At 44.8% G+C, this 20980-nt stretch overlaps 1 protein-coding gene across 1 annotated transcript; it reads left to right on the top strand.

The window, feature by feature from the left end:
* Positions 1 to 4849: 4849 nt before the first annotated feature.
* LOC310650725 (paired box protein Pax-7) lies at positions 4850 to 14499 on the top strand (the record flags this gene model as incomplete). The annotated part of the gene is made up of 4 exons (XM_083380308.1): positions 4850 to 4862; positions 6328 to 6527; positions 12522 to 12687; positions 14303 to 14499. Coding segments are annotated over 4 exons (576 nt in total), but the record flags the coding sequence as incomplete, so codon positions are not given.
* Positions 14500 to 20980: the final 6481 nt, after the last annotated feature.

Below are 20980 nucleotides of genomic sequence, written 5' to 3'. Positions count from 1 at the left end.
CGAAATGAATCAGCTGTACTTGCTTCTTTCTAGCAATCGAGAACATCGTCTTGGCAGTTAAAAAAATAAAATATGTCAGGGGTAGAGTTTTTTATTTTTATTTTGCGGGATATCATTCGGTCCAGATCGCCACCTTGTCTCTCATGTTAGAAGTAGAGTAGAGTAGAGTAGAATAAGAATAGAATGCAGAATAGAATAGAATAGAATAGAATAGAATAGAATAGAATAGAATAGAATAGAATAGAATAGAATAGAATAATAGAATAGAATAGAATAGAATAGAATAGAATAGAATAGAATAGAATAGAATAGAATAGAATAGAATAGAATAGAATAGAATAGAATAGAATAGAATAGAATAGAATAGAATAGAATAGAAATTTGGAATGGAATGGAATGGAAGAGAAAGAACAGAATAGAATAGAAACTAGAAGTAACTTTGGTGGTCTTCTAATTCAATCCTCTGCTCAAGCAGGAGACCCTTTACCATTTCAGACAAATGGCTGTCCAGCCTCTTCTTAAAAACTTGGAGCGATGGAGCATTCACAACTTCTGGTGGCAAGGAGTTCCACTGGTTAATTGTCCTCATTGTTAGGAAATTCCTTCTTAGTTCCAGGTTGCTTCTCTCCTTGATGAGTTTCCATCCCTCGTTTCTTGTCCTGTCTTCAGGTGCTTTGGAGAATAGCTTGACTGCCTCTTCTTCTTTGTGGCAACCCCTCAAATACCCCCCCAGTCCTCTTTTTCCCCAGGTCTAGCCATACCACCCAGTTCCTGCCAGTGTGCCCAATTCCAGCAAGAAAAGCAAACAGACTAGGGCGTTGTCTGCAACAGCCCCAAATACTGTTTTTCGTCGGATATCGTCATGAAGCGGATTCTTCCGTATTTACAGAACAGGAGACAATTATAATTATTTCCAACCGTGTCCAAAGATGTCTCACTAGGAGCCCTTGGTGAAGAGTTAGCAAGTCTCTCCACGCGCTCCAAAGCGCCGATCGCCAGCTCCTCGTTCTGCTGCCCTTCCACCCCATGGCAGCTCCCAACATCTGCGGCTGACATGGCTGCTTTGATGAGGAATTTGGCAAGCGTGCTCCAGGTTGGGAATTCTCAGGGGGGGAAAGCATTGCAGATATCCAGATGGGACCAGAAGTCGGAGGAGGGAATCTGGATTCTGCGGTCTCCGAATATGCAAGCAAGCCGTCTTTTTAATGAATGCGTCTCCACGCTCAGCCTGGACTTGACAAATCCTTCCAGGCTGCTGAAGGGTTCTTGAAGGAAACGAAGCCGGTCCTCGCTGCTCTGGAGAGCTGGTGCAAAGATGGAGGGTCTCAGCGTGGCCAATTTCTGCCTAATCCTGTTGATTAATTTAACTTCAAGGGTTAGAGTCCCTCTGAAGTGAGGGAAGGGTGTGAGCAGAGGAAAGGAGGACGGGAAGACAAAAAAATCTCTTCCTTCTCATGTTGGGGAGGGGGGGGAAAGAAAGCAAGGCCTTTGGAATAGAATAGAGCTGGACGGGACCTCGGAGGTCTTCTAGTCCAGCCCCGTGCTCAAGCAGGAGACTCTATACCATTCCAGACAAGTGGCTGTCCAGTCTCTTCTTAAAAGCCTCCAGTGATGGAGCACCCACGATTTCTGGAGGCAAGCTGTTCCACTGGTTAATTGTCCTCACTGTTTAGGAACTTTCTCCTTAATTCCAGGTTGCTTCTCTCCTTGATCAGCTTCCAGCCATTGTTTCTCGTCCTGCCCTCTGGTACTTTGGCGAATAACGTGACCCCCTCTTCTTGGTAGAAGCCCCTCAGATACTGGAAGTCCCGTGTCATGTCTCCCCTATTTCTTCTTTTTTCTAGACTACCCATTCCCAAATCCCGCAGCCGTTCTTCGTATGTTTTGGTCTCCAGGCCTTTGATCATCTTAGTTGCTCTTCTCTTGGATTTTTTTTCCCAAACTCTCAACTGTTTGGTCTCCACAATGTTAACCAAAAGCTGCTTTTCAAATTCTGTTTGGCAAAAAAAAAAAAGTAGGATTATCAGAACAGGGCTGCAAAGCTCCAGCCCAACACTAGAGGGCAGGAACGGCTACTTTTTTATTATTTGGGAGCTGCTACCACCTGATGGCCGCCTGCATTTTTGCAGCCCATTTTTGTTGTTTGTGGGGTTGGTTCCAATAGCCCAGGGATCTTCAAGCTTGGCCCTTTTGTGACTTGTGGACTTCAGCTCCCAGAATTCCTCAGCCAGCGTCAGAATTCCTCAGCCAGGCACGCTGGCGGAGGAATTCTGGGAGTTGAAGTCCACAAGTCATAAAAGGGCCAAGTTTGAAGACCCCTGCAATAGCCTATTCTCCAAGGCGCCTGAGGGCAGGACAAGAAGCCATGGATGGACGTGTGATCGAGGAGAGAAGCAGCCAAGAACCGAGGAGAAATTGCCTAACCGTGAGAACAATTAACCAGTGGAACTACTTGCCTCCAGAAGTTGCAAACGCTCCAACAGGGTTTGTGGTTTTGTTTTTTTTAAAGAGGAGATTGGACAACCATTTGTCTGAAACGGAATAGCGCTTCCTGCTTGAGCAGGGGGTTGGACTAGAAGACCTCCGAGGTCCCTTCCGACTCTTTTTTATTCTGTTATTCTGTTTTGTTTTTTTCCTCTCTGGCTGCCCTCAAGGAGATAACGGCTCCTTCATCCCACCCAGGAGAAAGGTGTCCAAGACTTCTGCAGTACAGGGAGTCCTCAACTTATGACCGGTTGCTTAAGCAACCGTAGGAAGTTTTCACAGACACCCCCCCACACACACACACACCCCAAAAAAGTCATTTGTGAAACAATTACGAAATTGCAGCTCCTGCCCTGTTGTTTTCACGGACACCCCCCCACACACACACACCCCAAAAAAGTCATTTGTGAAACAATTATGAAATTGCAGCTCCTGCCCCGTTGTTTTCACGGACACACACCCCCACCCCAAAAAAGTCATTTGTGAAACAATTACGAAATTGCAGCTCCTGCCCCGTTCCGCCCCCCCCCCCCCCCCCCCCGGCTGCCGGGATGGACGCTGCAACCTGCCGCTCTTCTGCAAGGGAATGGGCCTTCTCGTGAGTCGGTGGGCGGCTTGGCTTGTTCTTAAGGAGGCTCCTTCCAGATGAATGGAGCCTCCTTAAGGGGACACTCAACCTGCTAAGCCAGGCTGGGAATTGCACCTGGCTGCACCTGGCTGCAGAAGATGCAGGGAAGCCGTGCAAGGTGTGACATGGATGGGGCTCTTCTTTTTTTGCAAAAAGCAGAGCTGGGGGGGGCTGCTTTTGCAGCTGGCTTTGGGCTGAGGGGGGGGGGCAGGTTGGCCAAGCCCTGGGGGGAGCAGAGGGAGGCCTGGGCGTGGTGGTGGGGAGGTAGGCCGAGGCCTAGAGGCTTTAACAGCCCCCCTTCCCTCCCTCCAAGGGCTGGTAGATTTTCTAGGCCCCCTTGCTTGGCAAAATAAAATGGCTGGCTTGGGGTTAGGCCCAGGCTTGGTGTGTGTGGGGGGGAATCCTGAAGGGAAGGGGGTGGCCTGGGAGTGGGGTGGAAGTAGGCCGAGGCCTACAGGCTGTAATTTTTTTTTTTTGGCAATTTTTAAGAGCGGCGGACTTCAACTCCCAGAATTCCCCAGCCAGCTGGCTGGGGAATTCTGGGAGTTGAAGTCCGCCGCTCTTACAAGTGGCCAAGTTTGGACACTGGTGGCTTAGGCACCCTGAGGTGTCCAAATGGCCAGCTTGGGAGGAGGCCAAGGCCTCGGGGGGACCCCGAGGGGCACAGAAGGAGCCCCGAGTGCCTCAAGGGTGGGGCAGAACTTGGGGGTCCGGGTCAGGCCGGCCCTGGGCCTGAGGACCCCTCCCAGGGCCTCTCTCATCCTCGCTTAACAACCTGCACGTTCGTTTTAACAGTTGCCTTGGGGAGAGCAAGGATTGGTTGTTAAGGGGAGATGCTTCACTTAGCAGCCGTCGCGACAGGCTCCGTTGTCCGTCATAAGTTGAGGACTACTTGTAAAGAAACAGAATTGTAGACACAAGTCCTTATTTTTGACTATACGCATCCGTTTTGGTTTTTTTTCTTTATTGCTTTGGTATGTTTCGCTCTGTGTGCGTGTGCGCGTGTTTGTTTGTTAATTGTTAATTGTTTTAACTTTTGCATTTCTGTGGCTTCCCCTGGCTTGATTTATTTTTATGAATCTGTTTAATGTATTTGCCACCCATCTTGCCGCAGGATGTGTTGACTTTATTTTATTTATTTGCAAAATTTATTAGCCACCCGTCTTAGCGGGTGGGCAGCTTAAAAGGATAAAAGATAAAACTGTATAACTTATAATTATGATATAAATACAAAAGTAGTGCTGATGTTATGTGGGCTGAGAGGAATTAGTTTGGAAAAAGCCGGGGTGAATCTATGGGAAAGTTGTTGCATTCCAATAATATTATTGATTAATTAATAATATTAATTAGAGCTGATGAATCCGACTTGGTGAGTACAGGTTGTCCTCCTCATCCACCCACAATGGAGCCCAACATTTCTGTCGCTAAGCGAGGCAGTTGTTAAGTGGCGTTTGCCCCATTTTTCCTTACCCTAGTGCTTAAGAAATTCACTTAACACTCAACACGGTCATTAAGAAAATTGCAAAGGGGGATCATGTGACCCATTACCCTGCGACCGTCATAAGTGTGAGACGGTTGCCAAGGGTCTGGATTTTGATCACCTGACCATGGGGATGGCTGCAACGGTCGTCAGTCCGAAAAACGGTCGTAAATCCCCTTATTTTTTTTCCCCAGTCCCGTTATAACTTTGAACCGTTATAAGTCGAGGAATACTTGCAGTCTTGGAAAAACGCCAGGATGAATCTAGCGGGTGTGGCTGCGTTCCAATAACGTTATCGATTAATGAACAATATTTAGAAGTGCTAATGGATCTGAGCTGGCGAGCAACTAAGGCGCATCCCCTCAAATTGAAATGATTTTTTTTTCCCCAATGTCCCAAAGGCGCTTCATTTCAGGAGGCAACTGGACTTCCTTTGTTTTACTTTGAAGACGTTTCGCTTCTCCTCCCAGGAGCTTCCTCGGCTCTGGGGTTTTTTTTGCGTGAATTTGATGTATTGGTCCACAGAGTTTTTGATACGTTTTGGTGAACGCTTCCAGTTCCTGGGTTTCGATCTTGACCCAAGTATCGTCCACATACCTACAGCAGGGTGGAATTCCTCTGAAGGAGTTTAGTCCAGAGTGGATGAGAAGCGAAACGCCTTCAAAGTAAAAATAAAGTAAGTCCAGTTGCACCTTGGGGGGAAAAAAAAGCACGTTCGGGACAAGCTTCACCTGGTGTCATGGTTCCGCTCAGTGCTTTTTTTGTAAAAGAAAAAGGTGCCGGAACTCACACACGTCATACAACCCGCCTTGCCTACCCTACAAGGTTCCATCCAAAAAAGGTGTCGGAACTCCGTTCTGAACGTTCTGTGACAAAAAAGCTATCTATCTATCTATCTATCTATCCATCCATCCATCCATCCATCTATCTATCTATCTATCTATCTATCTATCTATCTATCTATCTATCTATCTATCTATCCATCCATCCATCCATCCATCCATCCATCCATCCATCTATCTATCTATCTATCTATCTATCTATCATCTATCTATCTATCTATCTATCTATCTATCTATCTATCTATCTATCTATCCAGTGCTTTTTTTGTAAAAGAAAAAGGTGCCGGAACTCACACACGTCATACAACCCGCCTTGCCTACCCTACAAGGTTCCATCCAAAAATGGTGCCGGCACTCCGTTCTGAGCGTTCTATGAGAAAAAAAGCCCTGGTTCCGACTAATGTGACAGTTCAAAGAACATTCCGGCATTGTTCTTTCTAAAAAGTCTCTAATAATGAGAACGAAGCGTCGGCACTCACGGAGGGATGCCAGAAATCTTGAATTCTCCTCCCCTGAACACCTCGTTATCAAACACGATTCCCTCCCTTCATTTAAACATCCTAAATCACGTTCTCCAATGAGTTTAATGTGCAAAGCTTCGCTTCCGTTCTGTTTCATGCCATTCCTTATCTTATTTTTTTTTTAAAAAAAACAACAACCGGGGTAGCATTCTCCTTTCCGCCCCCACCCCACCCCCCGCCCCCCAGCTTCATTTTAGTTTAAAGGGAAAGGCTGCCACTTATAATCGTCAAGGCAAAAACCTCCAATGTTTGCAGCGTTGACACCGGGATGACAGACATTTTTTTTCCCCAACCTGTCCCTCCCTTCTCCCTGAACAGTTCATTCCCTCTCTCCCGATTTTAAACCCCCTTTATTCTCTTTCTCCACCCCAGGCAGCAGATTGGATGACGGTTCCGATGTGGAATCGGAGCCGGACCTTCCCCTGAAGCGCAAACAACGCCGAAGTCGGACCACTTTCACGGCCGAGCAACTGGAAGAGCTGGAGAAGGCGTTTGAACGGACACACTACCCAGACATTTACACTCGGGAAGAGCTGGCCCAGCGGACGAAGCTGACAGAGGCCCGCGTCCAGGTCAGCGGAAACATCTGCCTCGGGGGTGGAAGGGAAGTGGTGGGAAAGTGCAGGTCCCGGGGTGCCAAGAATTTGAAACCTGGAATCACCCCAGATGGCAACCGCCTCTTAGAAATTGAGAAAGACCAGCTTTCACCCCCCCACCCCCCACTCTCTTTTTTCCCATGGCATTAGGACCTGTTTCACTCTACCCCCCCCCCCCCAATGACTTTATTTTAAAAAATGAAATAGGAATGGAATGGAATGGAATGGAATGGAATGGAATGGAATGGAATGGAATAGAATAGAATAGAATAGAATAGAATAGAATAGAATAGAATAGAATAGAATAGAATAGAATAGAATAGAATAGAATAGAATAGAATAGAATAGAATAGAATAGAATAGGATTGTAGAATAGAGTAGAATAGAATAAGAATAGAATAGAAATAACAAATAGAATAAAGAATAGAATAGAATAGAATAGAATAGAATAGAATAGAATAGAATAGAATAGAATAGAATAGAATAGAATAGAATAGAATAGAATAGAATAGAATAGAATAGAATAGAATAGAATAGAAAATATGGAATGGAATAGAATAGAATAGAATAGAATAGAATAGAATAGAATAGAATAGAATAGAATAGAATAGAATAGAATAGAATAGAATAGAATAGAATAGAATAGAATAAAGAATAGAATAGAAATAAAGAATAGAATAGTATATAATAGAATAGAATAAAGAATAGAATAGAAACAACAAATAGAATAAAGAATAGAATAGAATAGAATAGAATAGAATAGAATAGAATAGAATAGAATAGAATAGAATAGAATAGAATAGAATAGAATAGAATAGAATAGAATGCAGAGTAGAGTAGAGTAGAGTAGAGTAGAATTGGAGGGTCGTGGCCACATTGCAAGTCAGAGAGAGGGAAAGAATTTGGCCAACCCCTTTGCAATTTTAAAAGTCTGGCTGATAAATCTGAGGTCCCTTTTTTGTGCAAACATGGCACAGGTGAGGATTGTGAAGTGAGTCTCCGGAGAGGCAGTGAAGGAATTTGTGCAAGGCAGAAGACAAGAATGGCATCTTATAAATTTAATTCACGGTCATCTCAAGGGTTTTGGGGTGGAGAAAACCTTTTTTCTTCACTCTCACACCTTGTGGAACGGTTCTTTGAGTCCAGCGTTATATTCCAAGGGTTAACAAAGCGGCAACCTCTGTTTATTTTAATAATTTTAATGGTGCCTTGGCACAGACACTGTTTTGAAGGGCCTTTCTCCTAACCGGCATCTTTATTGGCCTCTAAATGGAGTTTTTGGGACTATCTTCAAGGAGAAAGGAAACGTTCTCCCAATTTGAGAAAGGATGGATGGCAAGGGATGTTTTAGCAAAGGCGACATCCTTTTGCCTGAAGATTTTTTTGGTGTCCACAGTGCGCTTAGGAAAGGGAGGAAGATCTCTCTCTGGGATTCGAAGCTGCAATGTGCAGGATTCCCTCTTCCGCGTCACGTTCATCCCTCTTTGCCAGCACTCTTCCAGCAGCTGTTCATTTCCTTGCCTTTCTCATGGTCTTCTCATTCCATCCTTCTGGCACTGTCCGCCTCTTCCCACCAATCTGGCCCCTTTAAAATTTTCTGGGTATCAAAAAAGGATCTTTTTACTGGCTACGGAGAGGTCCTGGATGGCAGGGTGGAAAAACAAGGGGCCAAAACTGAGGGGTTGGTTTTCCCCCCCCACACACTCTTTTTTTTCCTTCTCTTAGCGACAAGTGAACCCAGTGAAAAATTAGCCACGTGCAGGTTGATCTTTGAATTTCTTCACTGAAGACGTCCACAGCTTTGTTAAGATTTAAACATTCCTTAAACACCAAACCTAGGAACGGAGGAGTAAGAGATGGTTGTAAGATGGCATTGGAGAAGGATTAGGATAGGGTAGGATAGGATAGGATAGGATAGGATATGATAGGATAGGATAGGATAAGGTAAGGTAAGGTAAGGTAAGGTAAGGTAAGGTAAGATAAGATAAGATAAGGTAAGATAAGGTAAGATAAGAGGATAGCATAAGATAAGACAAAATAAGATACGATACGATACGACAAGAAGCAGTAAGGTAAGATAAGACAAGACAAGGAAAGATAAGATAAGATAAGACAAGATAAGAAGATAAGATAAGATGCGGTAAGGCAAGGTAAGATAAGACGACAAGATAAGAAGATAAGATGATAAGATAAGGCAAGATAAGACAAGATGATAAGATAAGAAGATAAGACAAGACAAGATAAGATGATAAGACGACAAGACAAGATAAGATAAGATGACAAGATAAGAAGATAAGATAAGATGATAAGATAAGGCAAGATAAGATAAGACGACAAGACAAGAAGATAAGATGACAAGATAAGATGATAAGATAAGGCAAGACAAGATAAGATAAGACGACAAGGCAAGAAGATAAGATGACAAGATAAGATAAGATGATAAGATAAGGCAAGATAAGGCAAGACAAGACAAGATGATAAGATAAGAAGATAAGATAAGACGACAAGATAAGACAAGATAAGATAAGATAAGCTTAGAGAGGGGTTGGAGCTAAGGACTTGCCCTACCCTTAGGCAGAAGGGTTGCGTTTGGGGGGGGGGGGGTTAGGACCCTCAATAAAGGCCCACCGAAATTCAGCATAGGCAACGGCTGCTTCTTAAGGTGGCTTTGCCAGGCTGGTGGAGGAGGATGGGAGCTGGAGTCCGAACATCTGGGAAAACTCTGCTTGGTATAAGGACCGTGTAGTGGTGGTGGAGGAGTAAAACTCCCACTCAGGACCGGCCTTCCACCATCTTGGCTGCCGGAGGCTTCAACTGGGGGAGCCCTGGAGCACTTCTGTGGGGTGGGAGCCCCCCCCGCCCCACTTCCTATTTCTTCTCCTTTGGGTTGGGCGTATCAGAAGCCCGGGGTCCCCGCGGTGGTGGTGGTGGGGGAGACGGAGCTGTCTGTTTATTTTTTGAAACGGATCCCCATGGCAGAGAGCATCTCCTCCAGCAGGCCGATAAAACCTGAACAGTGATGGAGTGAAAACAGCTTTGCTTTGAAGTGGGTCTCGCATTACCCTCTCAGCTCCAGCCTGTATATTTTATCCACCCATAAAATGATTTATAAGCATTAAAAGAGAGAGAGAGAGAGAGACACACGTCAGCTACCGTTCGAAGGGGCAAGGGGAAAAAAAATACGGATGGTAGAAACTGCTGGGCTGTATTTTAAATCATCTGTAGCTTCTTACACACAAACACACCACACACACACACACACACACACACACACAAGCCTCTTAAGTTACAGCAGGGGGCTTTGGGTGGTGGGCAATGACTCCATCTTTGTCACTACCTAGTTTTTCCCTTCTGTGTTGGGAAAAAACGACAACGAGAGAGGAAGAAGAACAATATGAGCTGGAGAAGATGAGAGAGAGAGAGAGAGAGAGAGAGAGACAGAGAGACAGAGAGAGAGAGAGAGATTTGGGAGACATAGATAGATAGATAGATAGATAGATAGATAGATAGATAGATAGATAGATAGATAGATAGATAGATAGACAGACAGACAGACAGAGAGAGAGATTTGGGAGACATAGATAGATAGATAGATAGATAGATAGATAGATAGATAGATAGATAGATAGATAGACAGAGAGAGAGATATTTGGGAGACATAGATAGATAGATAGATAGATAGATAGATAGATAGATAGATAGATAGATAGATATAGATATAGATATAGATATAGATATAGATATAGATATAGATATAGATATAGATATAGATATAGATATAGATATAGATATAGATATAGATATAGATATAGATATAGATATAGATATAGATATAGATATAGATAAAGATAAAGATATAGATAAAGATATATAGTCAGGAGGCATCCCTTAAAGACAGGTCCTTCAAAGGATGGATAAGGCCAGGTGGAGCCTCCTTAGACAGGAGTAGCAGAGCTTTGGAAGCAGCCTGCAACGCTCCTAATTTTGTTAAACGTCCTCCTGTTCTGGAGCTGACTCTCCCTGGAGACGGCATAGGAGGCAGCGTTTTTGATTCTTAAGTTATACAGCTAATCCTCGCCGAATGACCCCACAGTGGGGACGCGATACGGTCACTAAGCGAGACATCACGTGGCGTGACTCGCCACTTCACTGCCTGTTTCTCCGTTGACTCTGCTTGCCGGATGCTGCCTGTGAAAGCGCGCAGATGGTGACGTCGCGTTACTTTTTTCCAGCACCGTCCCCGCCTTGAACGGTCACAAAACGGGACCGTCGTTTAAACGAGGACTCCCTGTATATAATATATGCATTTGAAGGTGCAGAGCTAGGAAGAGGAAGGTTACTGAGCCTAGGAGAGTGGCTGTGCCCCCGACAGCTGGTGTTGAGAGATATACTCTGCCTGAAGAGGAGGCTCTTTCACGCAGTCTCAGGTTCTTGAGAAGAGACTGGGCAGTCGGGCATCTGAAATGGCGTCGGCTCTCCTGCTCGAGCAGCGGGTTGGACTAGAAGACCTCCAGGGGTCCCTTCCAAGGCTGTCATTCCGTATTTTGTATCCTAATTTGATTCGGAAAGCTTCTTGTGCCCAATTTGGGGGCTGAAGGTCTTTCGACTCTGCCAGCGCATGCCAGTTTCAGAGGGGAAAATAGAGGCCAAGCACACACATAATTCCTTCCAGTGTGGGGGAAGCAGCAAGTGTGTGTGTGTGTGTGTGCGTGTGTGTGCGTGTGTGTGCATTTTTAAATTAATGCCTTCATTCTCCATCCACCACCGAAGCCACTACAGATGTAATGGGCTTCCACGTCCGGCATTGCACCTGGCTTGTCCATTACATCTCATCAAAAAAAGGAAAAAAAATGGAAAAATCCCCAATCTAATGCATCAAAACTCTTTGCTCGAGGGGAAAGAAATATCTTGCGTTCTGAGCTAATGGACACTATCGGCGTCTTCAAACTCCAAGCGGTAGCTGTAGGGATTAAATATATCTATTTAATAAATATATATATATATATATTGCGTGATTCGGCCTGACGATTCTCCTTTCAGCAAAAGAGGGTGTGTGCTTGTGTGTTTTGCAGAGAGGTTTTTACGTGCCGGTCCCGTAAAAACAGACAATTTCTCTCCCTTCCCAATACCGGAGGAGTTATGTTCTTGGGTTGTTGTTTGTTTTTTGTTGGTTTTTTTTTCTCCTCGCTGTTTAATTTTTCTCCCCTAAAAATTCCAGTTGCTCTGAAATTTAATCCCGTTGCTCATCCTGTGAGGCCTGGGAGATTTTAAGCAGCTGCAATGCCGAAGCTCCTAAAAGCTAAACTCTCAACGCTTGTTTTCCTCCCGTTTCCACCCTCCTCTCCAACCTGTGTGAATTGATGGCTTGACAATTTTTTGCGGGGGGGGTGGGGGTGGGTGGGTGGGAAATTAAGGCGTCCCTTATAGATTGGGCTGCACGGAAGCGCCTGGATTCAGATAAAAGAGGCGGCAACATTCGTGCCACAGAAACACGTCGTTTGCATACATATATACATAAATACATACATACATGCATAAATACATATATTTAATGTTTTATAATCTAGAAAGGGAAAACAAAGGTGCAAAGTGTGGTTGATTCTCCCTTGTGGAATAATGTTTCTCGTCCTTGGCAAGTTTTTAAGTCACGTGGACTTCAACTCCCAGAATTCCCCAGCCGACTGGGCTGGGAGTTAACAGTCCACGTGACTTAAAGGTTGAGAAATTCTGCCTTTGAATTATTTCCTAATTCTCTGTCACTGCTCTCCATCTTTCTACCAACACCTCACTTGCTCCTCCCCTTCTTCTAGACTTCAGCTCCCATGATTCTCCACCTCCCTGAGGATTCTGGGAGCTGTAGTCCAACGCCAGAAGGTGCCTTTCTTTCCCCCCCCCCCCCCCGTGGGTGGATGTATCCGATGCCGTCAAGGTACGCAGCCCGTAATAGGCTCCGCCTCTCTTTTCCCCCAGGTGTGGTTCAGCAACCGGAGAGCCCGTTGGCGCAAGCAAGCCGGGGCCAACCAGCTGGCTGCTTTCAACCACCTTCTGCCCGGTGGCTTCCCCCCGACCGGCATGCCGGCCTTGCCGCCCTACCAGCTGCCCGATTCAACGTATCCGACCACCACTCTCTCCCAAGGTGAGTCTTCTCAGGTAGGCCGGAGAGGAAACAGGAGTAGCTGAGATTAATTCTACTGTCTTGCAAAGCTGCATTAGCAGAACCTCGTCGGTCTGCATCGTTTACAGCCCGAGAACTTAAGGCCTTCCCTTCTCGTCTTTTTAAGAGGAGATTGGAGAATCATTGATCTGAAATAGTATAGGATAATAATAATAATAATAATAATAATAATAATAATAATAATAATAATAATAATAATAAGAAGAAGAAGAAGAAGAAGAAGAAGAAGAAGAAGAAGAAGAAGAAGAAGAAGAAGAAGAAGAAGAAGAAGAAGAAGAAGAAGAAGAAGAAGAAGAAGTTGGAAGGGACCTTGGGGGTCATCTAGTCCAACCCCCTGCTCAGGCAGGAAACCCTATACCATTTCAGGCAAATGGCTGTCCAGTCTCTTCTTAAAAACTTCCAGTGTTGGAGCACTTACAACTTCTGGAGGCAGGTTGTTCCACTGGCTAATTTTTCTAACTGTCAGGAAGTTTCTCCTTAGTTCTAGGTTGCTTCTCTCCTTGACTAGTCTCCATCCGTTGCTTCTTGTCCTGCCTTCGGGCGCTTTGGAGAAGAGCTTGACTCCCTCTTCTTTGGGGCCGCCCCTGAGATACTGGAAGGCCGCTATCCTGTCCCCCCTGGTCCTTCTCTTCATTAGACTAGACCGACCCAATTCCAGCGACCGTTCCTTACATGTTTTAGCCTCCAGTCCCCTGATCGTCTTTGCTGCTCTCCTGCTTGAGCAGGGGGTTGGACTAGATGACCTCCAAGGTCTCTTCCAACTCTGTTACTCAGGCTCTTTTTTTCCCACCTGTTATGCAGCTGAGGGCTACGCTGCCTCTTATCTCATCGTCCCTTAAGCAGCATGTCTTCCAAAATCTTCTTCCTCTGCCATTGCAGCTCTGAGCCTGGGTGCCACATTCTCTTTTTAATTTAGGACCAGCTTCATCTCCCACCTTTATTTGCCCGACTCAAGGCGACGGGGCATCAAGTGCCCCCCCCTTCACCTCTTCTCTTCCTACAAACCCGAAAACAGCAGCCCTGCGGAGTGGGTGTGGGCTGAGCCGTGCCAAGTCAGCCGGCCATCTTGTGTGAAGCTGAAACTCCCGTGCTGGCTGGGGGATTCTGGGAGTGGAAGTCCGCACGTCTTAAGGCAGAGCAGTTTAATGGCTGCCTCCTCCCTCTGAGGAGACTGGTGTTGGGTGGGGGGTCCAAGGAAGTGAGCGGTGGCCTCCTCAAATTTTTTGGGTGGTTTGTGCGCCTTCGGACAATTGCGTGAGATTTACACAAAAATGCTGGACTGCTTGGTGCTCTTGACTTTTCAAGCTAGCGTACCATCTTTGCGGTCTCCTATCCCTTTCTGGGTGGTCTCCTATCCCTTTCTGGGTGGTCTCCTCTCCAGTTGCCCTTGGCCTTTGCAGTTAGCTGCCCAAGGAAACGCACTTCTCTTCCATTCTTGAATCGCTTAACGTCGTTGACTTCTCAAGCTAGCCTCCCGCACCGGTGGGTCTCCTTGTGGTCTCCCATCCAGCTCCCATCAGCTCTTCAAGGAGCTGCTTGATGCCGGTCTTCTCACGGGGTCCTTCTTTCCCCACAGACGGGGGCAGCACCGTGCACCGGCCCCAGCCTCTCCCGCCGTCCACCATGCACCAGGGGGGCTTGTCGGCAGCCACCCCCGACTCCAGCTCTGCCTACGGAGCCCGGCACGGTTTCTCCAGCTACTCGGATAGCTTCATGAACCCCACAGCTCCAGCCAACCACATGAATCCCGTCAGCAACGGCCTGTCTCCACAGGTAAGTCCTTCTTAACGGGTTTTTTTTAATAAAAAAAATCCTCTCTAGCCATTCGCGAAAAACACGGAGGGCGGGATGGCTTGGAAGAGGGGTGGACCCCCGGGGCGCTGTGGGAATCGGGGGTCTACAACCGGGATAGTTTTTAACTGCTTTTCAGATACATTAAATTCTTTAACACAGACCCAAAGATTGATAAAGGCATGGTACTCTGCAAAGGGCCTTTAAAAAAAAAGTCATTTTTGTTCATCGAGGTCACCTGCCGTTTCTTCCTTGTATCAGCCTGCCCCTCCACAAACTTTGCTAAAAAATAATAATAATAATAATCCAAAACTTGGCTGTTGTTGCTATCTTCAAAAGTCCTCACTTATCCCTAAACTGGAAAATTTATTTTATTTTATTTTTTTCTTCTCTAACTCGCAAGCTTTTACATGGGATGGCAAGCGTTGGGCTTTTGTTTGAATTTTGTCAGGATAATGGGGTCTGGAGTTGAAGATTGCCGCCTCTTTTGGGGATCCCCGGCCCCATTTTGGCCCACTTTGATGGAGCCAAGGAAAGTAGAATTTTTTTTAAAAAAAATTGTCTTATGTCAAGAAATCTCAGCCGCTCCCAGATGGCTTTCTTACACATCTAATTTAAATTTATGACCGGTGTTTTGGGCAAGGCGTGAGAAAAATTCAAATCTGGAATCTGGGCCAAATCTTCATTTTTCCCCCCCCTACGGGCATTTTTACACACTCAGTTTATCGATGGAGCAGTCCCCTGATCAGCGGCGGTGAAAAGGATTTCTGAGAGTAAAAAAAAAAAAAATGCGTCGCAATGAACGTGTCTCTTCTTTGGGGTGTTTGTCTGAAATTATTTTGATTTTATCACATGGCCTTGTAAAGGATTTGAAGAGGTTCTATAAGGAAATGGCTTGTAATTGTTTTATCTTGCTGATTTGCCAACTGGAAAAAGCACATCTTATAGTTTATTTCTTGGGTGCGTTGTTTGTTTTTTTTTTAAAAAAAAGTTTCACCTCCCATCAGGAAGGGATGGTGCAGATAGAGTAATAAAGGAAATCAATTATAAATGCAAATAATTGGGGAAGGGGTCCAAAATTTAGGCACTGGGCTGGAAGCGGAGTGGTGGTGGTGGGAGGGGGAACCGTGAAACCACGAATGTGTTGGTAGAAATCGTTTATCCATATTTTGTTTGTTTCCTAACCTTTCTTTCCCGCAAGGCTTAATTTGGGGGAAAGTCCGAGCTCTCTCATAACTTAAAAGAGTTTCCTAATTCTCTGGGCTTTAATGGGAAGTCCTTCTGTACATGCTCAGAGGCTGTTTGAGAAGGAACCACCCCCCTCCCCCGGGAGGAAAGTCCGAAAGACAGAAAGTGATCGAACAGAACCCCCAAACAGTAAAAAAAAAAAAGATAAATTAGTTCCTGATTTTGGACCTCTGTAAGTTGGCTTGCAAGGCAGAGGAGATCCTTTTTCAACCCAATTAGCCCGTAAGAAAAATAATTGTCTGAACCTGGTGCTCCCCGTTTCAACTTAGTTCTGCCAGTTTCCTACGTTGTGGGGGGGGTGGAAATCAGAATAATTTCATACCAAAACACGTGGACAGCATGAGGAGCTTTGGATCCAACCTGCAAAATTGGGAGGAAAGGAAAATAATTTTGGGTCCCCCCTTTTACCTTTTGCATTACACCCTCGGGAGGTTTGTTTCAAAAATTCCTAAAAAGCCTGTGTGTGCATGTGTATGTGTGTGTGTGTGTGTGTGTGTGTGTGTGTATGAAATAGAGGATACCTGTAATATTCTTTTGGCAAAAGGGAGAAAAATAAACGAAACTATATTTGCATTCACACCAAGCTACCTTCGGCACCCGAGCGCCTTTAAACGGGGAGTTGGTTTCATAAAATCAGGGAATGAGGAGATATTAAATCTTTGGACAGGAAAAGCTTCTGTCTCATCGTTTATCCCAATGAAAGGTGGCGGGAAAGTCCATCCATTAGGGATGGAGGCATTTTATCCACAGTAAAATAATAATAATAATAATAATAATAATAATAATAATAATAATAATAATAATAATAATAATAATAATAATAAAAATGCCGCGCTTTGGCTGTTCGCCTTCAGCCGTGCTGATGGCCAGCTTCCGGGATTCACAGATCTCTTTCGGTGAGGACATGGGAAAAAATTCCCTTTTGCATCTGCCTGTTGGCTCTCCTGGGTCTCTTGCGACCTCTTCCTAAATTTGACGCTGAACCATGTCGCCCAAAACCTGCCAACCCCAGCAGATCTCTCCGTATCAATTTCATTTTCTCGCAATCTTTCCAAGAGGGGGGCTCAAGCTATGCACCCAAAGGTTGCAAATGCAACCAAATGCAAAGATGGGGGGGTGTCTTTCTTCTCTCTCTCTCTCTCTCTCTCTCTCTCTCTCTCTCTCTCTCTCTCTCTCTCTCTGTCTCTCTCTCGCAAAAACTCTTGTACCTACACGGCGCTAAGCCAGAGGAGCCACGAATTCCGATCTTCCCCCAGCCCTTTGCAAATTGGCAAGCGCGGCCGGGGTCTCCTAATGCCTCTTTCCTTGCGTCGCCATAATGCGGCGATGCTCCCAATCTGCTTTGAGGGATGGAGAGATTAAGAATAATAATAATAATAAAAAAAATTGCAATAAAATATGTGTGAACGCGGGGGTAATTGTGGACAAATGCGGCATTCAAATTCATTTTTCCACTCCTTTCAGATACCATTTCAATCTTATTTTCTGCTTATTAATGAGATCTTGTTGGCTGGAATGGGCCAAGCTGCCCGTATTCCGGAGTAATTGCACATAATTTCCTTTTCCACCAGCGATTTGCATCTTCGCTGCCACCCCGTTCATTCTTCACTATTTAACCCACCCCCTCCTCCCTTCTCCTTCCCAAATCTCCCTCCTTTTCTCCCCCCTTATTTCGACCCCTCCCCGCCTGTCTGGCAAGACTTAATTTTAAATGCTTATTATACACTTAGACACATGGACCAAAGCAAAGCAACGGGTGGCAGAGCGAGAACCATCCGTGTCAACCTCCTCTCTCTCTCTTTTTTTTTTCCCCTGCTCCCTCGTTACCAGCCTTATCGCCGTTGTAATTAATGCTCTTAAAAACTGGGCAAGATCAGGGGGTTTTTTTGTGGGGTTTTTTTTGCAATTGAGGGGAAACAGCCCTCCCCCAAAACGTGGCTTGAAACTTTTCCTTTCTCTAAAGAAATTCAAAACAGGAGAAGAACGTCGCCGAGCACTTGAAGGTTGATTTTAGTTGTTCGAAGTGTTTGGGAAGAAGGCCCACGGGGATGGGCGTCAACGACAGTGACCCACAATTTGGTCACATTGCTTTGTTCCATTGTGAGAGATAGTAAGGTGCGTTTTTTTTTGGGGGGTGGGGGGAACCGGAATCTCCTGAAAAAATGCTTAGCAAATGATGGCATCCAAAGAATTATATTTATATATTTATTCCACATCCAAAGAATTATAGAGGTAGATAGATAGATAGATAGATAGATAGATAGATAGATAGATAGATAGATAGATAGATAGATAGATAGATAGACAGACAGACAGACAGACAGACAGACAGACAGACAGACAGACAGATGAATGGATAGATTAGATAGATAGATAGATAGATAGATAGATAGATAGATAGAGACAGACAGACAGACAGACGGACGAACGGATAGATAGATAGATAGATAGATAGATAGATAGATAGATAGATAGATAGATAGATGGATGGATGGATGGATGGATGGATGGATGGATGGATGGATGGACGGACGGATGGACGGACGAACAGATAGATAGATAGATAGATAGACAGACAGACAGACATATCTGTACCGCCATTAGCATCAATTTGGTTCTGCACAAAGCTATTTTGCAAATAATACATTACATTTTTTCGGCTTTATATTCCCCCCCTCCCCCCACCCCCAATATTATTGTTTCTGGTTCTCATGCGCCGATCATTAGGTGAAAAACCTTTGCAGAATTAGCATTATTATAGCTGTATGTTCAGTTGGATTTCTAAGGAAAGTTTTAGCCTTTAGCTGGGAAAGTGAAGTAGGGAGTCTCTGCGGAGCAGGAATACTAGCATCAGAAGGTGTTTCCTACAAAACGGAGAACCGTCCAGAGTGTGCAGACTGAATTTCTCTGTAGCCCTGTGCTTTTTTAAAAAATCAATTTCTTTTTAACCCATCCTGTTTTGTGAGATCGCTTTTAATTGGCACGTTTTGCAAAATCTCCGCTCCTCTTCCTCGTTTGGAAACTCCACTTCCCTAAAGGAAGCTAGCCCTTCGTTTTCTTCTTTTTCCCCCAGCTCCCTCCCTACCCCCATCCTCCCCCCCCCAGATTCTCTAGAGTTTGGTAAATTATTAAACTCAAAGGATCCCACAAAGCTGCTATTTCTTCACTCCCCCCCCCACCGCCGCCGCCTCTTCCATCTGTTCCTGTCAATTCGATGTGTCAGCTACAGGCTTTGGGAGGGGAGAGGAGAAGAGAAAATGTGCTTTTTTGTGTGAAAAGAGAAAGACATTTATTTCCCAGAACATCAAGGTGAGCTCCCCGTGAGGACCTGCGGCCCGAGCGCAGGTCCACAGAGGTCCTGTGCCTGTTGGGGGCACGTTGAAAGTCAGGAAAATAGTTTGTGAAGATGGGTTTTGAGGTAGGATGGAGAGAAGAAGCGTTTGCTGAAGGTAGGATGGACAGAAGACGCGTTTGAGGAAGGTATGACGAGGTAGGATGGACAGGAGAAGCTTTTGATGAAGGTAAGATAGAAGAAGGATTTGATGAAGGTTGTAGGACGAGGTAGGATGGACAGAGGAAGCTGTGTTTGATGAAGGTAAGATAGAAGAAGCATTTGATGAAGGTTGTAGAATGAGGTAGGATGGACAGGAGAAGCTGTGTTTGATGAAGGTAGTAGGATGAAGTAGGATGGACAGAAGAAGCTTTTGATGAAGGTAGATAGAATAAGTGTTTTATGAAGGTAGTAGGATGAGGTAGGATGGACAGAAGAAGCTTTTGATGAAGGTAAGATAGAAGAAGTGTTTGATGAAGGTTGTAGGACGAGGTAGGATGGACAGAAGCGTTTGATGAAGTTAAGAGAAACAGCTTTGGATGAAGGTAGGATGAGGTAGGATGGACAGGAGAAGGTTTTGATGAAGGTAAGATAGAAGAAGGATTTGATGAAGGTAATAGAATGAGGTAGGATGGACAGAAGAAGCTTTTGATGAAGGTTGTAGGATGAGGTAGGATGGACAGAAGAAGCGTTTGATGAAGGTAAGATAGAAGAAGTGTTTGATGAAGGTTGTAGGATGAGGTAGGATGGACAGAAGATGCGTTTGATGAAGGTTGTAGGATGAGGTAGGATGGACAGAAGAAGTGTTTGATGAAGGTAAGATAGAAGAAGGATTTGATGAAAGTAGTAGGATGAGGTAGGATGGACAGAAGAAGCGTTTGATGAAGGTAAGATAGAAGAAGGACTTTATGAAGGTAGTAGGACGAGGTAGGATGGACAGAGGAAGCGTTTGATGAAGGTAAGATAGAAGAAGTGTTTGATGAAGGTTGTAGGACGAGGTAGGATGGACAGAAGCATTTGATGAAGGTAAGAGAAGAAGCATTGGATGAAGGTAGGATGAGGTAGGATGGACAGGAGAAGGTTTTGATGAAGGTAAGATAGAAGAAGGATTTGATAAAGGTAGTAGAATGAGGTAGGATGGACAGAAGAAGCGTTTGTTGAAGGTAAGATAGAAGAAGTGTTTGATGAAGGTAGTAGGACGAGGTAGGATGGATAGAAGAAGCGTTTGATGAAGGTAAGATAGAAAAAGGGTTTGATGAAGGTAGTAGGACGAGGTAGGATGGACAGAAGAAGCTTTTCATGAAAGTAAGAGAAGAAGCATTGGATGAAGGTAGGATGAGGTAGGATGGACAGGAGAAGGTTTTCATGAAGGTAAGATAGAAGAAGGATTTGATGAAGGTTGTACGACGAGGTAGGATGGACAGGAGAAGCTGTGTTTGATGAAGGTAACAGAAGAAGGATTTGATGAAGGTTGTAGAATAAGGTAGGATGGACAGGAGAAGAAGTGTTTGATGAAGGTTGTAGGATGAGGTAGGATGGACAGAAGAAGCTTTTGATGAAGGTAAGATAGAAGAAGTGTTTGATGAAGGTTGTAGGACGAGGTAGGATGGACAGAAGAAGCTTTTGATGAAGGTAAGATAGAAGAAGGATTTGATGAAGGTAGTAGAATGAGGTAGGATGGATAGAAGAAACTTTTGATGAAGGTTGTAGGATGAAGTAGGATGGATAGAAGAAGCGTTTGATGAAGGTAAGATAGAAGTGTTTGATGAAGGTAGTAGGACGAGGTAGGATGGACAGAAGAAGCGTTTGATGAAGGTAAGATAGAAATGTTTGATGAAGGTAGTAGGACAAGGTAGGATGGACAGAAGAAGCATTTGATGAAGG

The sequence above is a fragment of the Vipera ursinii genome (assembly GCF_947247035.1).
Source record: "Vipera ursinii genome assembly, contig: scaffold_326, whole genome shotgun sequence".
NCBI classification, from domain to species: Eukaryota; Metazoa; Chordata; class Lepidosauria; order Squamata; family Viperidae; genus Vipera; species Vipera ursinii.
The sequence above is the reverse complement of the archived record's forward strand: the minus strand, read 5'-3'. Positions and strand labels throughout refer to the sequence as shown.